Consider the following 21,749-nt stretch of genomic DNA (forward strand, 5'->3'; position numbering starts at 1 on the left):
CAAAATCGAAAAAATTTTAGAGGCTTTTTAAACCACTACACAATTTTTATGTATTGTGGTTTCAGTAGTACAAATATGGTCCAAATTTTAAATTCTATGGAGAAGTTTTTTTTAATTTTTTTTTTTGTAAAATTTTGAAATTTTTTAGACGTTTTCCGATATTATTGAAGTAAACTTAGAAAAGTTCAAATTAAAATATCCTTTAATATGTTTATATATTGCGTTTTAAATGGCTTAGTAGTTTCGTAGTTATAATAACAAATTTAAGCCAAAAATATATTTAACAAGTAAGAGTGCTATATTCGGCTGTGCCGAATTTTAAATACCCTTCACCAAATTATACTTCAAAATTTTAAATATTTTTAGGTAAACAAAATTTATTTTTTTTTCCAGTTGTTTTTTGAATTTTTTGGAAAAAAAAAATTTTTCGATTGTTATTTTAATTTTTTTTTTTTTTAAATTTGAAAAAAAAAAATTTTTAAATTTAAAATTTTTTTTTTTTTTAAATTTGAAAAAAAAATTTTTTTAAATTTTAAAAAATTTTTTTTTTATATTTTAAAATTTTTTTTTTTGTTTTTTAATTTTTTTTTTTTTAAAAAAAAAAATCTGGTTCAAAATTTTTTTCCCGATTTTGACCCCTTGTAGGTCCAACTTTCTATGGTCTTATATACGTCGTTGCAAATCGAGGTCAAAAATCGAGGTTGTCTTGGTTTTTTCCTCATATCTCAGCCATTTGTGGACCGATTTTGCTGATTTTAAATAGCAAAATTCTCGAAAGCATGTCTGACAGAATTATTGAAGATTTGGATCCCGAAGATATCTGGGGTCTTCAGAAAACTGATTTCAACAGACAGACAGACAGACAGACGGACAGACAGACAGACAGACGGACATGGCTTAATCGACTCCGCTATCTATAAGGATCCAGAATATATATACTTTATAGGGTCGGAAATGAAAAATGTAGAAATTACAAACGGAATGACAAACTTATATATACCCTTCTCACGAAGGTGAAGGGTATAAAAATAGCACATTTTTGTGTTTTAAAAAATCAATAAAAATCGAAAACGGCATAACTTGTTCAGTTTTATAACTTTGTCGCAAAGCCGCATATAATAGCAACAAAATGAGATATAGAAGGTAAAAATCGATTGATTTTTTTTCGAATTTATTAAAAATTAAGTGAATTCGTTCATTTTCACAAAATTTTATTTTTTTGTTTGATATACATTAAATTGAGTACTTAGTATTCTTCCCTATGCTATGTACAAATTTTCACATATATATTGCGTTTCAATCGGCTCAGTAGTCTCGGAGTTATAATAACAAATTGAAGCTAAAAATATATTTTGTACATTAAAATAGCTTTTAAAGAAATAATAATAATAAAATAAAAAATAGAAAGCGGCAGAAATTGTTCAGATTTATAACTTTATCGCAAAGCCACATGTAATAGGAACAATTGAGATACCGATCATAAACATCGATTGATTATTTTCGAATTTATTCACAATTAAGTGAATTCACTCATTTTCAGAAAATTGTATTGTTCTTTGAGTGTTCGAATTCACTTAATTCTGAATAAATTCGAAAATAATCCATCGATTTTTATGGTCGATATCTAATTTTGATCCCATTTCATGTGGTTTTGCAATAAAGTAATAAATCTGAACAATTTCTGCGGTTTTTCATCAGTTTTTTAAAACAAACAAAATTAGCTATTTTCACATAAAAAATTTATTTTTTGCCTTAATTTGTTATTATAATTCCGAAACTACTGAGCCGATTAAAACGAAACATATAAACAGTATAAAGGTTATGTAAATTTGAACTTTTCTAAGTTTACTTCAATAATATCGAACTAACCCTTTTTGATTTATCATTTATTATGTGGTTGCATAAACTTCCATTTGTATTTCAGAAATTTGCATTTGTATTTTAAAATTTATACTTAAAAAGTTACTAATTGGGAAGATCCATGTCAAAGCGGACAGCATGAAAAAACTTACTTTTAAAATTTTTTTCTTTGTAGCTCCTGAACTAATCGAGTCTCCATCGAATTTTTTTTGCTCGAATATAGTAGAGAGTTTAAGTGTCCTCATACCGTTAATTTTTAACACCGCGATCTTTGATATTTTTTACATTGAAATAAATACAGCGAAAATTGACCTTTAACCTTTTGGAAGAAAACAATTTTATTCACACCATTTTAAGGACAATATCATTGTCTTCAAAGTGGAGTCAAATAATTTTGTTGGTCTTTGAGTAGTTTCAAAGTTATGGTTAATTATGTGTATATAATTTAAGACAATTTTAAAAAAAATTCAATTTTCAAATCGCGATATTTTAGAAATGAAAAGCTTCTCCTATGAAATAGTCATAGATTTGAGGAACCCTTTGGAACCGTAATATGTGTGGTAAAATTCATTAAAATCGAAGATGTCAAATACGAAAATAACAGTTTTCTATCCGTTTTGATATGGATTCTCCCAATTGTATTTCAGAAACTTCCATTTGTATTTAAGAACTTTCTATTTGTATTTCAGAAATTTTCATTGGTATTGCTATTAGAATTTTCTGAAATACAAATGGAAGTTTCTGAAATACTAATGGAAATTTCTGAATTTTTTTTTGTTTACAAATTATAATAAACCTATTTATTCAAAATAATCTGACCTTTAAACGTTACCCACCAGCTAAAAAATGTTGTCAGTGGAGCAGATTTTAATTAAATTAGAAAATTCTGAAATATATTGCTGGAAATTTCTGAAATTCAATTAGAAACTTTTAAAATACAATTGGAAATAGTGTAGATGTTAAATTTTTAAGTTTGTCATTCCGTTTGTAATTTCTACATTTTTCATTTGCGAAGTCGCTATAGCCATGTCCGTCTGTATGTTGAAATCCACTTTCCGTAGCCACCAAATAACTTACAAACATGATTTATACATCAATATATTGGAAATTGTCCCTGCTCGGTTGCTATTTAAAATCGAGAAAATCATTCCACAAATGGCTGAGATATAAGGAAAACCCCGGAACAACCTTGATTTTTGGCTTATTTTTGATCTATATCTGGATTACTTAGTTACTAATATGGACATCTAATGATAGATATTTCAAAGTCCACAGCAACGTATATATCGAGCCCTTAGCGCCAAATTATCGTAAGCGACATTTTCTAAATTTTTTTTTTATTGCAAAAATTAAAATTTTATGGACCGACTGATGTTTTAGCGTTCTCAGAATATCAAATTTGTTAATAACTTCAAAATTATAGGGGTTACGATTTTATCGTAAGTCAATGTTTACATTTTACAGTAAACGAATTTTATCGTAAGCGACACATAGTGGTATAGAAAAAAAAGAAGGAAATAAATCTGTATCTTCTAAATGGTTAGATTGGTTTGAATGAAATTTCACATGCGCAAAAAATAAGAAGTGCTGTCGAGTTTAAGTTCTGAATGTGGAGCTCATGGGCCCACCAGGGGCGCGACCAAGGGTCCTCAAAGTAGGTCACCTCGGGTATGTTACATTTTTAAACAATCCTATTTCTTCGTTTGTGTTCCGATTTCAAAAAAATTACACATATAAAATCTTTTCATCGAGAGCTACAAAAGACCTAGTCGTAGCTATCAATTACCTCTTATAGCTTAGGAGATATTCGCATTTGAAAATTAAATGTTCAATATACTACCCAACCTACTCCAATTTTTTGATAACAGCGTATCCAAATATTTTCCGATTTTCTCCAGTTTTTCTTCATTGGACTAACAACATATGTATGCGTCAAACAGAAAAAGAACTGTTTAAAAATAATGACTAAGTCCAACGTTATATGCATTTGAATTTAAAAAATTTTAAAAAGCCGATTTTTCGCTAGTTTTTTGGAAAAAAAAACTGTTTTTCTTTTTAAGTTATCACAAAAAATTTCTAAGAGGATGTATAAGGAATTTACACTTTCTGAAAGCTAAGTTTTCATAAAATATTTTAAATGAAAAAAAAAATAAAAATTTTTGTTACCGAAGGGCTGGTCCCTTCGGTAACAAAAAAACACCTATTTTTTATGTAAAATTAAATTCTCAAATTGCATATTCGATATCAAAATATAATAACCGATTTTGGATGGGCCAATATGCTTTTAATTATTTTGTAAAGGGTTCCGATAACTCCGACCCTGGTATGGATATTATAGCCAAAAAACAAAAAAATTCCATTTTTGGGATGTTTCAACACTTTTTTGAGAATTGCGGGATTGCTGATAATAAATTTCAAAATTCGTTTATATTTTTCCATTTTGAATAGAAAATTTTACATAACTGTGTACATAATTTGTATCTATGCAAAAATTCAATAAAAAACATTTTTTGTCATATTTTTCAATAAAGTATTCCATGAATTTTTAATTGTCAAAAGGTTATAAATATTTTTGAAAAATAGACAAATAGCTTGAACGAAATTATATTATATCGCATCATAACATTTTTAATTCTATGTATAAATTTCAAAATAATCGAAAAAACCTTCTCCTGTAAAATTTGTGTTTTGTCGCTTACGATAATTTGGCGCTAAGGGCTCGATATAATGATATATATAGTAATTTGGACCAACAATGGGTCAAAATCGGGAAAAAAATGTTTAACGCGAATTTTGTTTACCTTTTTTGTCATATTTTTTTTGTCACTAATAAATTAAAGAAAAAAATTAAAATTTGTTTTTGAAAAATTAATTTTTTTTTTATATTCTGAAAAAAAAATTTTGAAAAAGAAATTTTTTTAATTTGTTTAAAAATATTTAAAATTTTTATTATTTAAACTATAATCGACACACCGATTATTGTTTTTTTTAAATTCACTATTTTCGACCATTGCCAGAAGTAGGGTACAGATCTATGTCGATTTACAAATTTCTTATTTGTAATTTGTGAAGGTAGTTCATATCAAATACATATTTTTTGATTTCCATTTTTAGAATATAATATACTGATTTTGTCATTCCATTTATTGATCGTAGAATCAAAAAGTATATATCCTGGGTCCTCATAGGATTCTAAGATTATGTAGCTCTATTGAAAACACGATACGGCCCAAATGAAAGGTGCTAGCACAAATACTCTCTAAAGAGTTTGTGTGGTATTGAAAATGGGCAATATCGACCCATGATTGCTCCTACCACACATACAACCTTTATATCAAGAAAATGTTTTATTGTCACATATTGATGGTAAATATAAAAGATTCGGCACAGCCGAATATAAAACATTTACTAATTGATGTTAATATAACTAAATAAAAGACATGTTAATAAAATACATACTAATTAAATACAAATTTGTTTCTGGTATGGTGCAATATGTTTAATAAAATCCTGAAGAGAAATTTTAACACAGATGACTGTCAGTAAACCTATTTTGTATTTATTTTATATATGAATGTACATTCAATTAATCAACTAAATCCTTCTGCTTCATTATATCCGCAATGTTGGTTGATTTCAGTATTCTGTCGTAGTTCCAAGAAAAAGACATTGATGCCATCAGTTCCTTGATATGTACTGGCAATATTCTGTAATATGTAGATAAATAAGTTCCAAAAAGGACATCTAATAATTTAACAAAATTTCATCTCAACTTACTCCAACAATTGATACACATATAGATATATTGAGGGCACTGTTATTTCTCGACTACCACTCAGCATTCCATTGATAACATATTTTGCCACAACTTCACCATCCATCAATGGGAAACTGTGTTGTACTCCGCCTAAATTTGTAATTTCTTCTGCACGTTTATTGGTCGTTAAAAATGTTGGCATCACTGTGGTGGCCTGTATATTTTTACCCTCCAACAGACATTCGATACGCAAAGATGATGTAAGAGAACGTACGGCCGCTTTGGTGGCACCATAAATATCCAAAATTGGAAAAGTAAAGAGGGCCGCCAAAGAGCAGATATTAACAATGTAACCTTGATTAATTTGCTTCATTTTGGGTAGAAAAGTTTGTAGGGTCTAGGAGAGAATTGTTAAGTTTAATGAAAAAAACAAATCCGTTGCAAATTCTTACGTAGCACAAAGCAGTAAAATTAACATCAATCATCTGTTTAATCTCCTGGGGTGGAGGATTTTTAAGGGCTGAACCTAACATAAAGCCAGCATTATTAATCAGAATAGTTGGCACACCCAGATCTGCGGTAACATCAACTCTTAGCTTCTGCAGTTGTTCAAAGTCCCGGATGTCAATCTGAAATTATAGTTAGATTCCAAACTTGTAATTACACTCATGGTAAAGGTAGGGCCCAGTAGTTTTGCAGCCGTATTATTAAAAGTCATAATTATTTAGTTTACCTTATAAGCTTTAGTTTTAACATCATAGGTTTCTGTTAAAAACTTTGCAGTTTCCAAAGCCAATTGCTCTTGTATATCCACAACTGCAATGTGACAGCCTCTAGAGGCCAATTCTTTGGCAATATCACGGCCAAGACCTCGGCCAGCGCCAGTGATCTAAAAATATTAGGAAATTATTAATAAACAAAGACAGCATCAAACGCCTTTCACAAATATTTCTCAAGATTATATCAATTTACCACTGCTACTTGTCCGCAGATATATTTGGGAGCGAAAACATTTCTTAGAATTTGTTTGATTTTTTTAACAATAACTATTAAAATTAAAATGGGATAAAGTAAAATTATTCCTATTAAATGTAGACCATAAAATAATTCGAAATAAACTATTTTTCTTAACATGATTTTTACAATATATTTTTTTTTATTATTTTGTCTTGACTTCACTTGACCCGTTTAGAATTTTATGTATAACTGAACCAGTTGTTGCGAAAGCTTTGCGTATTTAAAGTGTAAATACTTAAAGCGTAATAAATATAAATAAATAAATAATAAACATTGTTGATAAATTCATTGGAGAAATGTAATTAGTAATTGTAGTCTTAATTAAACTAGATTTACAAGCAGTGATGCCTACTATTTATTTATTTTTTTTATATCAACGAATTAATCTGTGTTTATTTGTACCTTAAGCAGGCTTAACCGCTTAACATATTTTCTTGGAAGTTTCAAATGGGCGTGGCACCACCTATAAATCAAAAATATCGGGTGTAAAGACTTAATGAGGGATTTACAACAGATATGTCATTTTGAATGGTACATTTCAGTCATTTGTTGTAACTTCTTTTTGCGAGCAGTAGGATTTATCCAAAATCAAGGAAATTGGGTACCATACGAAATAAGGCCGAGAGACCTTGAAAATGACCTCCGAAATGATGCTTGAATGTTATAAAAGAAAATCGTTTTTGCACATAATCATTACTTGCGATTAAAAATGATTCCATTACGATAACTCCAAGCGTAAGAGATCGTATATGAAGGCCGGCCAACCAGCCGAATCGTCAACAAAGCCAAATATCCATGGCGCTAAGGCAATGTTCTGTAATTGGTGGGATCAAAAGGGTACATTCTATTGTATTATGAACTTCGGAAAGCTAACCAGACCATCACAGGCGACCTTTATACACATATATGGGGGATTCCATGTCAAGTGAACCAACTTTTAAAATCGATGTGTTCCGATCGGGATGGAATTTGCATAATTTTGCAAAAAAAAGTCAAAAATTGTATTTTGAGTAACAAAATACTTTTTTTTGATAGATATCCCACTCGCATCCCACTAAGCGAGCAAAAAGGTCTTATAGAAAAGACCTAAGCTTTCTTTTGAGAAAAACAAAAAAAAAAACAAGTCAGAAAGTATGGTCGGCCAAGCCCGACCATATAATACTCTACACTAAGTAAAAGAGCAAAAACATTTTTCTTTTAAAATTTCAATAATTTATATTTTTGAGTGATTTTCGGAAGTGGGCCTTATATGGGGGCTATGACTAATTATGGACCGATCACCATGAAATTAGGTCGTGTGATTTATGTCTATATTAAAGTTAACTATGTTGAATTTTGTGTGTATACCAACATTTTTAAGCGATTTATGCACGTTAAAGTGATTTTCGGAAGCGGGTCTATATGGGAGCTATGACTAATTATGGACCGATCGTAACAAAATTTGGTGACATGAATTTTGTGTATATAAAACTTATTTGGAGCGGAATCTGTGGAGATACATATATAAATTTAACATTTATGACCGATAAAGTCATATTTGAATGGGGGCTAGGTGAAATAATGGACCGATTTCAGCCAGTTTCAATAGACTTGGCCCCTGAGCCGAAAAAATAATATATACCAAATTTGATCGAAATATCTTCAAAATTTCGACCTGTACTCTGCGCACAAGGTTTACATGGACAGCCAGCCGACCAGACGGACGGACGTCGTTTAATCGACTCAGAAAGTGATTCTAAGTCGATCGGTATACTTTAAGGTGGGTGTTAGACTAATATTTTTGGGCGTTACAAACATCTGCACAAACGCATAATACACTCCCCACTATGGTGGTGTAAGGTATAAAAATGGTCCATTTTGAAAAAAAAAGTCAACAAAATTTTTGATTTCAGAAAAAAAAAAAAACTAACTCCGAGAGTTCTCCACCGATCTTGTTGAAAATTAAAAAATTCATGGAATACTTTTTTGAAAAATATAACAAAAAATGATTTTATTGAATTTTTGTTAAGCTACAAATCATAGCGAATTATACATAGAGACGAGACACTACGATTTGTCAAACAAAAAAACAACAAAAAATATGTTTGATACAACAACAAAATACATTGACTAGCATGTATTTTGTTGTTGCGAGAGATAGGTTTTTGACAACCGACTTAGGTTTTTGGCAATTACGTATCGTCTCTATGTTACCCTATGCTACAAATTTTTAAAATTTAAATTATATTTTGATTTATGAATTTTTTTTAATTAAATTTTACAGTTATATACATAAATTTTTCTATTGAAAATTCAAAAATAAAAACTAATTATAAAAATTTATTTTCAGGAATCCCGCAATTCCCAAAAAAGTTTTGAGAATCGACCCCCATACAAGGGTGTCGATTCTGGTTCTGTGAAACGGTGAAATGAAAAGTTTTTTCATATTCTCATAGAGTTTCTGATTCACGTTTAGTGAAAAAAGTGATGAATAAATTCAAATGTGTTCATATGAAAAGAAAATGTTGAATAAAACAAATTGAAGAACGGGAATCGCAATTTGTGTAACTGTGAAATGATAATATGAAAAGTTCTTAAGAAAACGAAAATGAAAAGTTTTTTTCATTTCATCGTTTCACAGAACCAGAATCGACCCCCAGGGGCCCTTTACAAAATAATTAAGAACATATTGGGTCATCTAAAATGGGTTACTATATTTCATTATCGACTATGCGATTTGAGAATTTTTGTCCAAAATTTGAATTTTACATTATCAAAAATTTTCAACTTTTTTCATTTTAAATAGCTTTTCAAAACGTATAAATTCCTTATACATCCTAGAGATTTTTTAGATAACTTAAAAAGAGAAAAAGAACATTTTTCCAAAAAACTAGGGGCACCTGGCCGTGCTCCTAGTGGGACAATTAGGTCCAAATTCAAAACTTAAACTCAATAACACTTTCTCTTTGTGCATGTCAAATTTCATTGAAATTGGACTAAGCGTCTAGAAATTACAGATTTATTTCCATCTTTTGTGTGGCGTATCTTTTTAAAAAATATATATACTGAAATATCATTGAATAAAAGACGAAATGCGCAAGATAGGATTTGATTTTAGACCTAGGTTTCTTGGGGATAATTTCTTAGAATTTTCCGTAGAATGCGTTTCTGCTCGACCCACCATAATGTACTTACGTGTAAAAAACAGTACCTTAGTTAAAAAAATAGTGTTTATTTTAAATAGCTTTTTAACAATACTATTGCATCTATGGTTTCATCTGCCATTCTGAAACGAATTTTGTTTCCGACATATGCTGCTGCCGAAAAACATCTTTTACATTCCATCTTTCACATTGGCAAACTTATAACAAATCTGTAAGTATTTTCCTCTTGTTCCTTCAGAAATAAAATGATCTATTTCTTTTGCAAGTTGAAAATCTACATTATAATTTGATTTCGTTATTGTTATTTGGGGTTTTTACATTTATTAATAATATCTTTTAGCCTTATAGCAATCGAAATATTTTCATTTTGTTCGAGCTCCTCATCTGAGATAAAATCAATTTCATTTGCAGAGGATTTAAATTGAGTTTTGTTAGTAGATAACTTACAAAAAAAGGTGAAGAATTGATTTTCTAGAGCCCCACTCAAGAAAACCAAAAATACCGTTTTCATTTATTAACTATGTTGTAGCTTAACAACTTTGCTGAACATCACTTTGCGATATTCGGGCATGTAGAATGTCAAAATGAATGAAAAAGGCACACAAAAATGACAATTTCCCCTATTTATTTATTTATTTATGAAAAACGGGATTTGGAAAATCTCGAAACCCCGGGATTTAAAATTACAAAATCCCGGTCTTCGGGATTTAGGAAATCCCGAAAACCCCGGGATTTTCGGGAACGGGATTCCCCGTTTGGCATCTCTACTTATATGTAATTTCGAAGCGTACATATCTGTCATTTATTCTCACTTAGTTACTGAACTTTATAGTGTAAACAACAACGTTTTTCTTCGAATATGTTGAATTTTGTAACAACAAAGCGTCATAATTTGAAAAAAAATTGCCGCTGAACCACAACTATTTCTCACCACACTTATGCTGAATGTGTTCCATTGGTTTTAACGTCCGAGAGATGGTTTGGTCGGTTCAGTAGTGGTGGTTTTGACACAGAAGTCAAGGATCGCCCAGGACACCCAAAAAAGTTTGAACACAAAGAACTGAATGCATTACTACATGAAGATTGTTGCCAAACCCAACAAGAAATTGCAAAATCATTGGGAAGTATCATACAAATTGAACTCCAGGGACCTGAAGTGGTTGGAAAGTTTTGCCTCACCCTCTTTATAGTCCAGATCATGCCCCGTGTGACTACTTTTTTTTTGGATCGATGCAGTACGCTCTCTATTAGATACGCTTCACTTCAGAACAGAGTATCAGAAATTGGCTTGGTTCGTTCTTGGCCTCAAAATATGACCAGTTCTTTAGGAATGAATATGTTTTCAGAATGATGGGAAAAGGTAACAATGGCCAATACTTTAACAATGACCAATATTGTATAAATGTTTCAAAATAAAAGCTAAAAATTTCCAAAAAATTTTAATTCATACACCAAATATTTTTAAAAAAATATTTGTTTTTGGTTGTACCTGCGAATAGGTTAACTGTATCCTATGAAGTTAAAAACTCATATACAAGTAACTATTGATATATTTTAAGTAAAAATTAGCTTTTTTAATATTTCTCAAAATATGTTAATTTTGTTCCTACATTTTTTTGTTCTAGTGGCCTGAGACACGTTAATGGGCTGGTGGTTTTTTAATAACTTTAACATTTTTTAACAAATTTTTGTCTTTTACATCTCATTAGAACGATAATTACGTACACATTTCGATTCTTTTAAATTAAATTGCAAAAGTAATTAATTAATAGCAAAATTTAAAAAAAAAACTGAAAAAAATCCAGTTTTCCCCTTGTAAATGCAACTCAAAACTAAATCGAAAGTCGGCACGGGTTGCCATTCTTAGAACAAGCTAAATTTTTTTTTGGTGTTGTTTTAGGTCATTAAGTAAGTTTTCAGGGGGTACCGTGTCAACATTTCAAAAGATTTAATTCTAAGGGACACTCTAACGTACATAGATATATAAAAATCTTACAAATATGGATTTCGAAAAAAAAATGTACACAGATAAGTAATATGTACGCAAAAATCAAACTGCTTGATTTTACATATATTGGTCCATATTGGATCGTAGCCTCCATGTTAGCTCCACTTCACAAAGATAATGTAAGATTCGACACCATCAAATTTAACTCTCTTGTTAAAATTACTAGATTGTTGTGAGAAAATGACGAAAATCGCTATACGAACAAGAACATAACATCGGCAATAGTTGTCCACACGGGACAAATTCATCTACGGACATTTTTTTCACGAAAGCACTGACCTACAAAATAGCAATAATTAAGTTGTTAAATAGCGCTAAATCTAATTGAAAACGCATTGAATTGTCAACATCATATGAATGTAAGTGTTACTATTAATAAATACAAACGGGAAATATACAGATTTAATTTGTTAATTATATTTCATAAAATGTATTGTAATTAATATTGCATTTATGTAATACATATGTTTATACAAAACTATGATCAATAACGGTTTAAAGTCTATTATTTAATATAACAGTTTTCAATTCCACTTTTGCTATTATTATAACAGGTCTAATATACTTAGAACAATGTTGGTCGTATGCGACACAATTCATTCCGGAGAGAAGATCAAAACATTGCACTTTGTTTTCCATTTCATCTTTTTATTGATGTCCCCACGCTTGAAGGGACTTTGTGTAACTAATTCAATCGAAATTATGCTCGCAAAATTGGATACACATTAACTAATAATATTGTTAGCAAATTTTTCTGTCTGTTTGTCTGTCTGTTGAAATCAATTTTCTGAAGACCGCAGATATCTTCGGGATCCAAATCTTCACTAATTCTGTCAGACATGCTTTCGAGAACAAAATCGGTCCACAAATGGCTGAGATATGAGGAAAAAACCAGGACAACCTCGATTTTATATCTGGATTACTAAGTCATTACGAGCCCTTAGCGCCAAATTATCGTAAACGACAAAACACAAATTTTACAGGAGAAGGTTTTTTTTGATTATTTTGAAATTTATACATATAATTAAAAATGTTATGATGCGATATAATATAATTTCGTTCAAGCTATTTGTCTATTTATTAATTAAGTTTTTATTTATATGTAAATAGTTTTCAATGAAATTTCACAGTATAAAAACGAATTTTGAAATTTATTATTCCCAGAAAAATGTTGAAAAATTCCAAAAATGGGAATTTTTAGTTTTTTGGCTATAATATCCATAACAGAGTCGGGGTTATCGGGACCCTTCACAAAGTAATTAGAAACATATTGAGCAACCTAAAATCGGTTACTATATTTTAATATCGAATATGCGATTTGAGAATTTTTGCCCTAATGTTTTATTTTACATACAAATTTGGTGTTTTTTGAAAGGACCTGGTCCCCTCGGTAACATCAATTTTGAAATTTGTTTTCATTTAGAATACATTATGAAAACTTAGGTTTCAGAGAGTAGAAATTCCTTATAAATCCTCTTAGAAATTTTTTGCGATAACTTAAAAAGAAAAAAACTTATTTTTTCCCAAAAAATTAGCGAAAAATCGCCTTTTTAAAAATTTTTAAATTCAAATGCACATAACTTTGGACTTAGTTATTATTTTTAAACAGTTCTTTATCTATTTGACACATACATGTGTTGTTAGTCCAATAAAGGAAAACTGGAGGAAATCGGGAAATATTTGGATACGCTGTTATCAAAAAACTGGAGTAGGGAGGGTAAAAATGTTGAAAATTTAATTTTCAAATGCGAATATCTCCTAAGCTATAAGAGATAATTGATAGCTTGATTTGATTTTTTTGAAATCGGAACTCAAACCAAGAAATATTATCGTTTTAAAAATGTGACATACCCGAGGTGTCCTACTTTGAGGGCCATTGGTCGCGCCCCTGGTGGGCCCATGAGGTTCACGTTCAAAACTTAAACTCGACAACAGTTCTTCTTTACGCATGTGAAATATCATTCAAACAATCTAACCATATAGAAGTTACAGATTTATTTCCCTCTTTTTTTATACCCTACACCACCATAGTGGGGAGGGTATTATGCGTTTGTGCAGATGTTTGTAACGCCCAAAAATATTAGTCTAACACCCACCTTTACCTTCGCTTTACCAAAGGTTTTTTATGTACATGGTTTACCAATACCCACCCGGGTGACACTACAATTCTATAAATATATGCGACGAACGAAATTTTAAAAAATTGAAAAAACCTTATAAAAAGTTTAAAATGGTTCTATTAAATTCTATAGAACTCTAGAATTTGTTCAGTGAGTACAAACTTCATTTAAATCGGAACAAAATTAAAAAAAATATTAAACCAATAAAATCGATGTGGTCACCCGGCTGGGTATTGGTAAAGCGAAGGTTAAAGTATACCGATCGACTTAGAATCACTTTCTGAGTCGATTAAACGATGTCCGTCCGTTGGCTGGCTGGCTGTCCATATAAACCTTGTGCGCAGAGTACAGGTCGTAATTTTGATGATATTTCGATCAAATTTGGTACATATTACTTTTTCGGCCTATTGAAACTGGCTGAAATCGGTCCATTGTTTCACCTAGCCCCCATACAAATGTCCCCTCGAAATTGGTCTTTATCGGTCATAAATGTTTAATTTATATATGTATCTACACAAATTTCGCTCCAAATAAGCTTTATATATACAAAATTCATGTCACCAAATTTTGTTACGATCGGTCCATAATTAGTCATAGCTCCCATATATGCCCGCTTCCGAAAATCACTTTAACGTGCATAAATCGCTTAAAAATGTTGGTATACACACAAAATTCAACATAGTTAACTTTAATATAGACATAAATCACACGACCTAATTTCAAGGTGATCCGTCCATAATTGGTCATAGCTCCCATATAAGGCCCACTTCCGAAAATCACTCAAAAATATAAATTATTGAAATTTTAAAAGCAAAATATTTTTACTCATTTACTTGGTGTAGGGTATTATATGGTCGGGCTTGACCGACCATACTTTCTTACTTGTTTTCTACACCACTGTGTGTCGCTTACGATAAAATTAGTTTACTGTAAAATATAAACATTGACTTACGATAAAATCGTACCCCCTATATTTTTGAAGTTATTAACAATTTTGATATTCTGAGAACGCTGAAACATCTGTCATCTTTGACCATCTTTGTAAAATTCGGTAAGATGATTTTTATGTTGAATAATTACCGATTTTTATAAGTGATATATGCGTATTTAAGAGAAGTGTACCATATATGGATCCTATGGCCAATTATAGACCGAACTTCATACAAATTGGTACGACGATTTTATAAATGGGGATTATTTAAGTCGAATTTAAAAAGTGATTTTCGGGAGTGGACCTGATGAACTACAATCAATTTAAGCCGACTTTTTTTGCTTCGAAAATGTCGAATTTAGTATCAACGAATCGTCATATGCGGGTATTTTTGCTTTACTTCTTTAATTTGAAAAAAAGTTCCGCTGCAGCACAACAATGATTAAGGTGAATATGACGGTGTGATGGTTTGTTCGGTTCGGAAGTGGTGTTTTTGACACGAGGGCTAAGATCGCCTAGGCCAGCCCACAAAGTTTGAAGACCATGGCATTTCCCCAATAAGGATTGTTGTCAAACTCAACAAAAGCTTTCAAAATAATTGGAAGCTACACAAGCAGCAATTTTAAAATGTTCTGTCAGTGCATAAAATTTTAATTTCTGCAATAAAAAAAAATTTTAAAAATGTCGCTTATGATAATTTGGCGCTAAAGGCTCGATTAATATAGACAATATGGATATCTAATGATAGATATTTCAAAGACCTTTGCAACGACGTATATATAGTAAGTTGGACCTACAATGGGTCAAAATCGGAAAAAATATTTTTTAATCCGAATTTTTTTTTCACCAAAAAAAAATTTAAAAAACCAAAAATTTTTTAAATTTTTACAAATTAAAATAACAATTCCAAACATTTTTTTCCAAAACATTAAAAAAAATAACTTTGGAAAAAAAAATTTTTTTTTACCTAAAAATATTTAAAATTTGTATTTTGAAGCATAATTTGTTAAAGGTTATATAAGATTTGGCACAGCCGAATATAGTTCTCTTATTTGTTTTTTGACTAAATTAGTGTCAATTTTTTAAACTGTAAATAAAATCCATTTATTATGTTTGTAGGTACTTAATATTTATTATAAACAAATAATACTTGATTGATTATTTATCTAATTGCTTTTGCTCTTCAAAGATCTAAGAAGTCGGTTATAGCCTCTGAAGGTAATTAAAGCATTACCAAACTCCTTCACACTTATGGGTAGCAATCTGAAATATTATAACAAATATTTGAAATAATTTTAATTAAATTTTAGCTATAGTTACTCACTCATATAATTTATAAATATATAAAAATGCATTTGGTATCGTTATTTCATCTTCATTATTCAGCATGCTGTCCAGCACATACTGGGCCACTATAGGACCCTCGATTAAAGGAAATATTTTAGTTAAACCACTCATATTTATAAGTCTTTCAACACGTTGATTGGTATTCAAAAATAATGGCATCACAGTAGTTGCTGTAATACTTTTCAATTCACTCATTAATTCAATGCGTAGAGCTGAAGTTAAGGAACGTACGGCCGCTTTAGTGCCGGCATAAATATTAAAAAATGGCGAGGTAAACAGAGCCGAACTGGAGCAGATGTTAACAATATGGCCTTGATTTAATTCTTTCATTTTGGGTAAAAAGATTTGTTGGGCCTGCGGAAGAAAATAGGAAATATATATGAGGTCTTGCGCAATTTTTAAGCGCTCAATTTTAAATACGTTTACCGTAAAAGTTTTTAAAAGTTTTACTTACAAAACATATGGCGGTAAAGTTAACATTAATCATTCTTTGTATTTCCTCAGGTGAAGGATTCAGCATGGAAGACAGTGTTAAAATGGCAGCATTATTTATTAATATCGTTACATCGCCCAGATCTTGGGAGACATTTTTGTTAAGCTCTTCTAGTTGCTGATAATCACTGACATCAATCTGAAAATTACAGAGAACAGGGAAATGATGAGAGTATAGGGATAATTATATCCATTAGTTTTTTATTCATTATTCTAAATTAAATTTTTATTTTATCAAAAAATATGGAAAAAATAGATATTTCATTACACAGAGCAAACAGATTCGTGATAGCAACCGAATTTGTTGCCAATCGAATGATTCTACCTTAGTGACCCAATTTTACAGTTGTGGGTACAAAATTTTGGAAGGGGGAACTGTAGTTTGGTTGCTTCAACCGTAATTCTTCTTTATCAACTGACTTTCTGTTGATAGGACCGAAAAATTCTATGTGTGCAACCAAATCATTCGATTGGCAACAAATTCGGTTGCTATCACGAATCTGTTTTCTCTGTGTATGAATAAGGGGCTTAGTTTATCTAAAATATTATTGGCGAAACAGTGTGAGATTTTTTGCCATAAAATATATAGTTCTAAAGTTTATTTTGAAACGTTTTTAAAAAAATTGAGCTCAATTTTACTCCAATTATCTTAAAAGGTTAATTCAGACATAAATTTATTAAGTACTTAATAGTTAGTGGAATTTATATTATCCAATCGAAAATAGGATTTTCTGAATGGACCACCTATAGTGAATTCGCGGCCAAAATTTTAATGATATTGTTACGAAATTGTACTTGAATTCAAATATAACGATTTTAACGGCTGATTTAAAAGTAACATAATGCTTCCAAATAGCAGTGCTGTAATAGCAAACTGTAACATAACTGTGGGCATTATTAAAATTGAATAAAAGCTTTCAGTTGACCATTGATCGTAAGTTGGCAACGCTGTTTTCTGCGTCAGAGGTTGCAGTCGTGAGAGAGTTTATCAGAGACGCTTTTCGAATAAACATCAACTGAGTGCCGTGTTTTTCAAGTGAATTCGTGTATATTATAAAGTTGCCTGTATTTCTGCGAATTTATAAACGTGTATAAAAAACATTGAGTGACTAATTCTGTGGTTGTTGTACATTTTAAATAAATAAAGAGTTGTTACAATTTTCAAACTACTAAACGGCTTTTATTTGCAACCAAAAGTATCCTGTTTATTTAAAGGAAATACACAAACGTTTTGAAAAGTTTAAAACGTAACAATATTATCTTTATATGAGAGCTATGACCATCTTTGTAAAATTCGGTAAGATGATTTTTATGATGAATAATTAACGATTTTTATAAGTGATATATGCGTATTTAAGAGAAGTGTACCATATATGGATCCTATGGCGAATTATAGACCGAACTTCATACAAATTGGTACGACGATTTTATAAATGGGGATTATTTAAGTCGAATTTAAAAAAGTGATTTTCGGGAGTGGACCTGACGAACTACAATCAATTTAAGCCGACTTTTTTTTGCTTCGAAAATGTCGAAATTGGTTTCAACGAATCGTCATATGCGGGAGTTTTCTTTAATTTGAAAAAAAAAGTTCCGCTGCAGCACACCAATGATTATGGTAAATGTGATGGTGAGATGGTTTGTTTGGTTCGGAAGTGGTGTTTTTGACACGAAAGACTAAGATCGCCTAGGCCAGCCCACAAAGTTTGAAGACCATGGCATTTCCCCAATGAAGATTGTTGTCAATCTCAACAAAAGCTTTCAATATAATTGGAAGCTACACAAGCAGCAATTTCATAACGTTTGCAAGCAGCAGGATTCATCCAAAAGCAGGGAAATTGCTTACCATACGAATTGAAAAGACCTTGAAAGACGAACTTGCATGTCCGAAATGATCATTACTTATGATGAAAAATGGATCTATTACGATAACCCGAAACGTAAAAGATCGAATGTGAAGCCAAATATCAATGGAGCTAAGGCAATTCTCTGACCAGGCCATCATAGGGAACCTGTACCGATAGCAAGTGATTCTTTTGATGCGAACATTGGCCGAAAAACGTCCAGACATGAAACCGTAATATTACATCATGACAACACTCGGCCACATGTTGCAATACCTGTTAAAAAGTGTTGGGAAAGTCGGGAAGTTTCGATGTCGATGCAGAACGCTCTCTCTAGGATGCGATTCACTTTGGAACAGAGTATCCGATATGGGTCATGAGCTAACAATGACCAATACTTTGAACAAATTTGTATTGTACAAATGTTTCATAATAAAAGCTATAATTTTAAAAATACCGATTGACCGATTTTTCCCATTTTCATATATTTTTGATCAACAAAAATATTTTACCTAGGACCTATCGTGTATTTAGCTGGCAGACGGACGAACGGACATAGCCAGATCGTTTTAGAATATTATGAAAACCCTGAATATATATGGGGGATTTCACGTTCAGTGAACCGACTTTAGAAACCGATGTCTTCCGGGATGACATAGCTTCAATCTTTGGAAAAAAAATCTTAAATTTCTTTTTGCAAAATCAAAAACTTTTTGACTTTTTTCCAAACTGGGACTTTTTTCTTCTCAAAAGAAAGCTTAGGTGTTTACCTTGAGGGGCCTTTTGGTCGTTAAGTTGGATGCGCGTTGGATATCAACCAAAAAAAATATGTGCTGAATCTTATATACGCTTCACCAAATTATACTTAAAAATATATTTTTTTAAATATTTTTATTTAAACCAAATTAAATTTTTTTTTAAATTGTTTTAATTTTTTTTTCCAAAATTTTTTTAAAAAAATTTTTTTTGGAAAAACAATTTATGACATTCTTAAATTGTTTTAATTTTGTTTTTCAAATTGTTTTATAATTTTTTTTCCATTTTTTTTTTAATTTTTTGGAGAATTTATGACAAAAAAAATATATTTTTTTTAAATATTTTTATTTAAACCAAATTAATTTTTTTTTAAAATTGTTTTAATTTTTTTTAAAATTTTCTTTTTGAATTTTTTTTTGGAAAAAGAATATATGACATTCTTAAATTGTTTTAATTTTTTTTTAAATTGTTTTATAATTTTTTTTTCCAATTTTATTTTAAACATTTTTTTTTTAATTTTTTGGAGAATTCATGACAAAAAAAAATAGTTTGATAAAAAAAAAATCGGGTTAAAAAATATTTTCCCCGATTTTGACCCATTGTAGGTCCAACTTACTTTAACTTAATATATCCTTGCAATGGACTTTGAAATATCTATCATTAGATATCCATATTGTCTATATTAGTGCCTTAGTAATCCAGATATAGATCAAAATTAGGCCAAAAATCGAGGTTGTCCCGGTTTTTTCCTTATCTCAGCCATTTGTGGGCCGATAGAATTCCCGATATATTGATGTATGAATCATGTATGTAAGTTATTTGGGGGCTACGGAATGTTGATTTCAACGTACAGACGGACATGACTATATCGACTTCGCTATCTATAACGATCCAGAATATATATACTTTTTGGGGTCGTAAATGAAAAATGTAGAAATTACAAACGGAATGACAAACTTGCCACTCATGACGAAAGGTATAAAAAGACAAAAAAGTGTTGATTTTCCAAAAAATTCTAAATTTGTATGCCTTGAGTTACAAAACATTTATTTTGATAGATATCCCACTCGCATCCCACTAAGTGACCAAAAAGGTCTTAAAGGCTAAGCTTTCTTTTGATAAAAAATAAAAAGTTTTTGATTATACAAAAAAAATTAAAATTAAAATAGTTTTCGAAAGATTTAAGATATATGTATGTAGATATTTAAACTATTTTTCTAAGAGAAATAGGTAATAAGTTACATTAATGAGAAAAATCGCCCTTTTGGTGAAAATGTAAAATTTTTACCTCTCTAAATCAGAGAGTTCTGCTGGACCGACTTTGGTGCAAATTTCATACCGATCGGAGATTAATTTTATATAAAAAAAAACTCGAAATTATAAAATTGTCCAGTATATACATATATAGTATATATAGTAGACAATTTCATAATTTGTTTGATTTTCGCGGATATTCGTGTTATTTAAAGGAAAATATCCTACCGATCATGTTCAGCCACTGGTGGCTATGAATGCCGACCACTGATTTAAAAGCAATTATTTTTACAATCTGCTCTACTGCGTATTCCAACTTGTTGATAATTCTCTTTCAATAAATTATCTAATCTAATACAATTAAATTATTTAACAATCATATTAATGCTTGTTTGCAATTTTTAATATACACATAGTGTTAAGAATTCAAATTAGAATTAATTATTTTAGATTTGTTATTGTTAACTAACTTACCTTGTAAGATTTTGCTTTAACTTGATATTCTTGTGCAATATACTTGGCTGTTTCCTCAGCTAAGTCTTGCTGAACATCAACAATGGCAACATGACAACCTCTTTTGGCCAACTCTATGGCTAAAATGCGACCTAGACCTCTGCCAGAACCAGTTATCTGAATACGTAAAACATAATGAAAGAGAAAATATAAACAAAACGCTAGATTAATATAAACAAAAATAAAACATTTATTTATATGTATGTATTATTATTAATGAATCATCACTTTTTTTTATTAAAATATTCAAATATTAACAATTTCTTAACCACTTACCACCGCTACTTGACCCTTGATCGATTTGTTTCTTTGTTTATTTTGCATAAATTTAAATAATTTAATAAACACGGCAAAAACAATTAACAGCGGATAGATCGCTACTGTGCCGATCACATAGAGAGAGTAATACAATTCCAATAATATGATTTTTATTTGATTTTGACTCTGACTTTTCATGTTTGCTCTATGCTGCTGTACTTCTTCCGGTCGTGTTGTCTGTTTTTTTGGTTGTGCTGTTAGTTCCGTTGGAAGCACTCTTATTTATAAACCAAAATATTTAAATTTAAATCAATTTTAATCTAAACATAAACATTAATGAGTGAAGAATTTACCGTTGGTTTGAAATCTCAGAAAGTGATAAACTGTATAAGTGTGTAGTCACCAGATGTATGATTAGAGAATATTAGTTTGATTGTGAGATTGTTGAA

The 21,749-nt window shown here is 30.3% G+C and overlaps 2 protein-coding genes across 2 annotated transcripts; both read right to left on the reverse strand.

The window, feature by feature from the left end:
- Positions 1-5,353: 5,353 nt before the first annotated feature.
- LOC135962449 (uncharacterized oxidoreductase SSP0419-like) lies at positions 5,354-6,810 on the reverse strand. Its single transcript, XM_065514381.1, has 5 exons — positions 6,590-6,810; positions 6,351-6,506; positions 6,070-6,246; positions 5,638-6,014; positions 5,354-5,567 (listed from the first exon to the last, which is right to left on the reverse strand). Exons 1-5 carry the CDS (start codon positions 6,749-6,751, stop codon positions 5,447-5,449), a joined length of 993 nt encoding a protein of 330 aa, XP_065370453.1. The 5' UTR covers positions 6,752-6,810; the 3' UTR covers positions 5,354-5,446.
- A 9,129-nt stretch (positions 6,811-15,939) lies between these two features.
- On the reverse strand, positions 15,940-21,537 carry LOC135960890 (short-chain dehydrogenase/reductase family 16C member 6-like). Its single transcript, XM_065512290.1, has 5 exons — positions 21,319-21,537; positions 21,004-21,159; positions 16,638-16,814; positions 16,161-16,537; positions 15,940-16,099 (listed from the first exon to the last, which is right to left on the reverse strand). The coding sequence occupies exons 1-5, from the start codon at positions 21,496-21,498 to the stop codon at positions 16,003-16,005; spliced, it is 987 nt and encodes a 328-aa protein (XP_065368362.1). The 5' UTR covers positions 21,499-21,537; the 3' UTR covers positions 15,940-16,002.
- Between the last annotated feature and the right edge of the window lie 212 nt (positions 21,538-21,749).

The sequence above is a fragment of the Calliphora vicina genome, chromosome 5, assembly GCF_958450345.1.
Source record: "Calliphora vicina chromosome 5, idCalVici1.1, whole genome shotgun sequence".
Taxonomy (NCBI): domain Eukaryota; kingdom Metazoa; phylum Arthropoda; class Insecta; order Diptera; family Calliphoridae; genus Calliphora; species Calliphora vicina.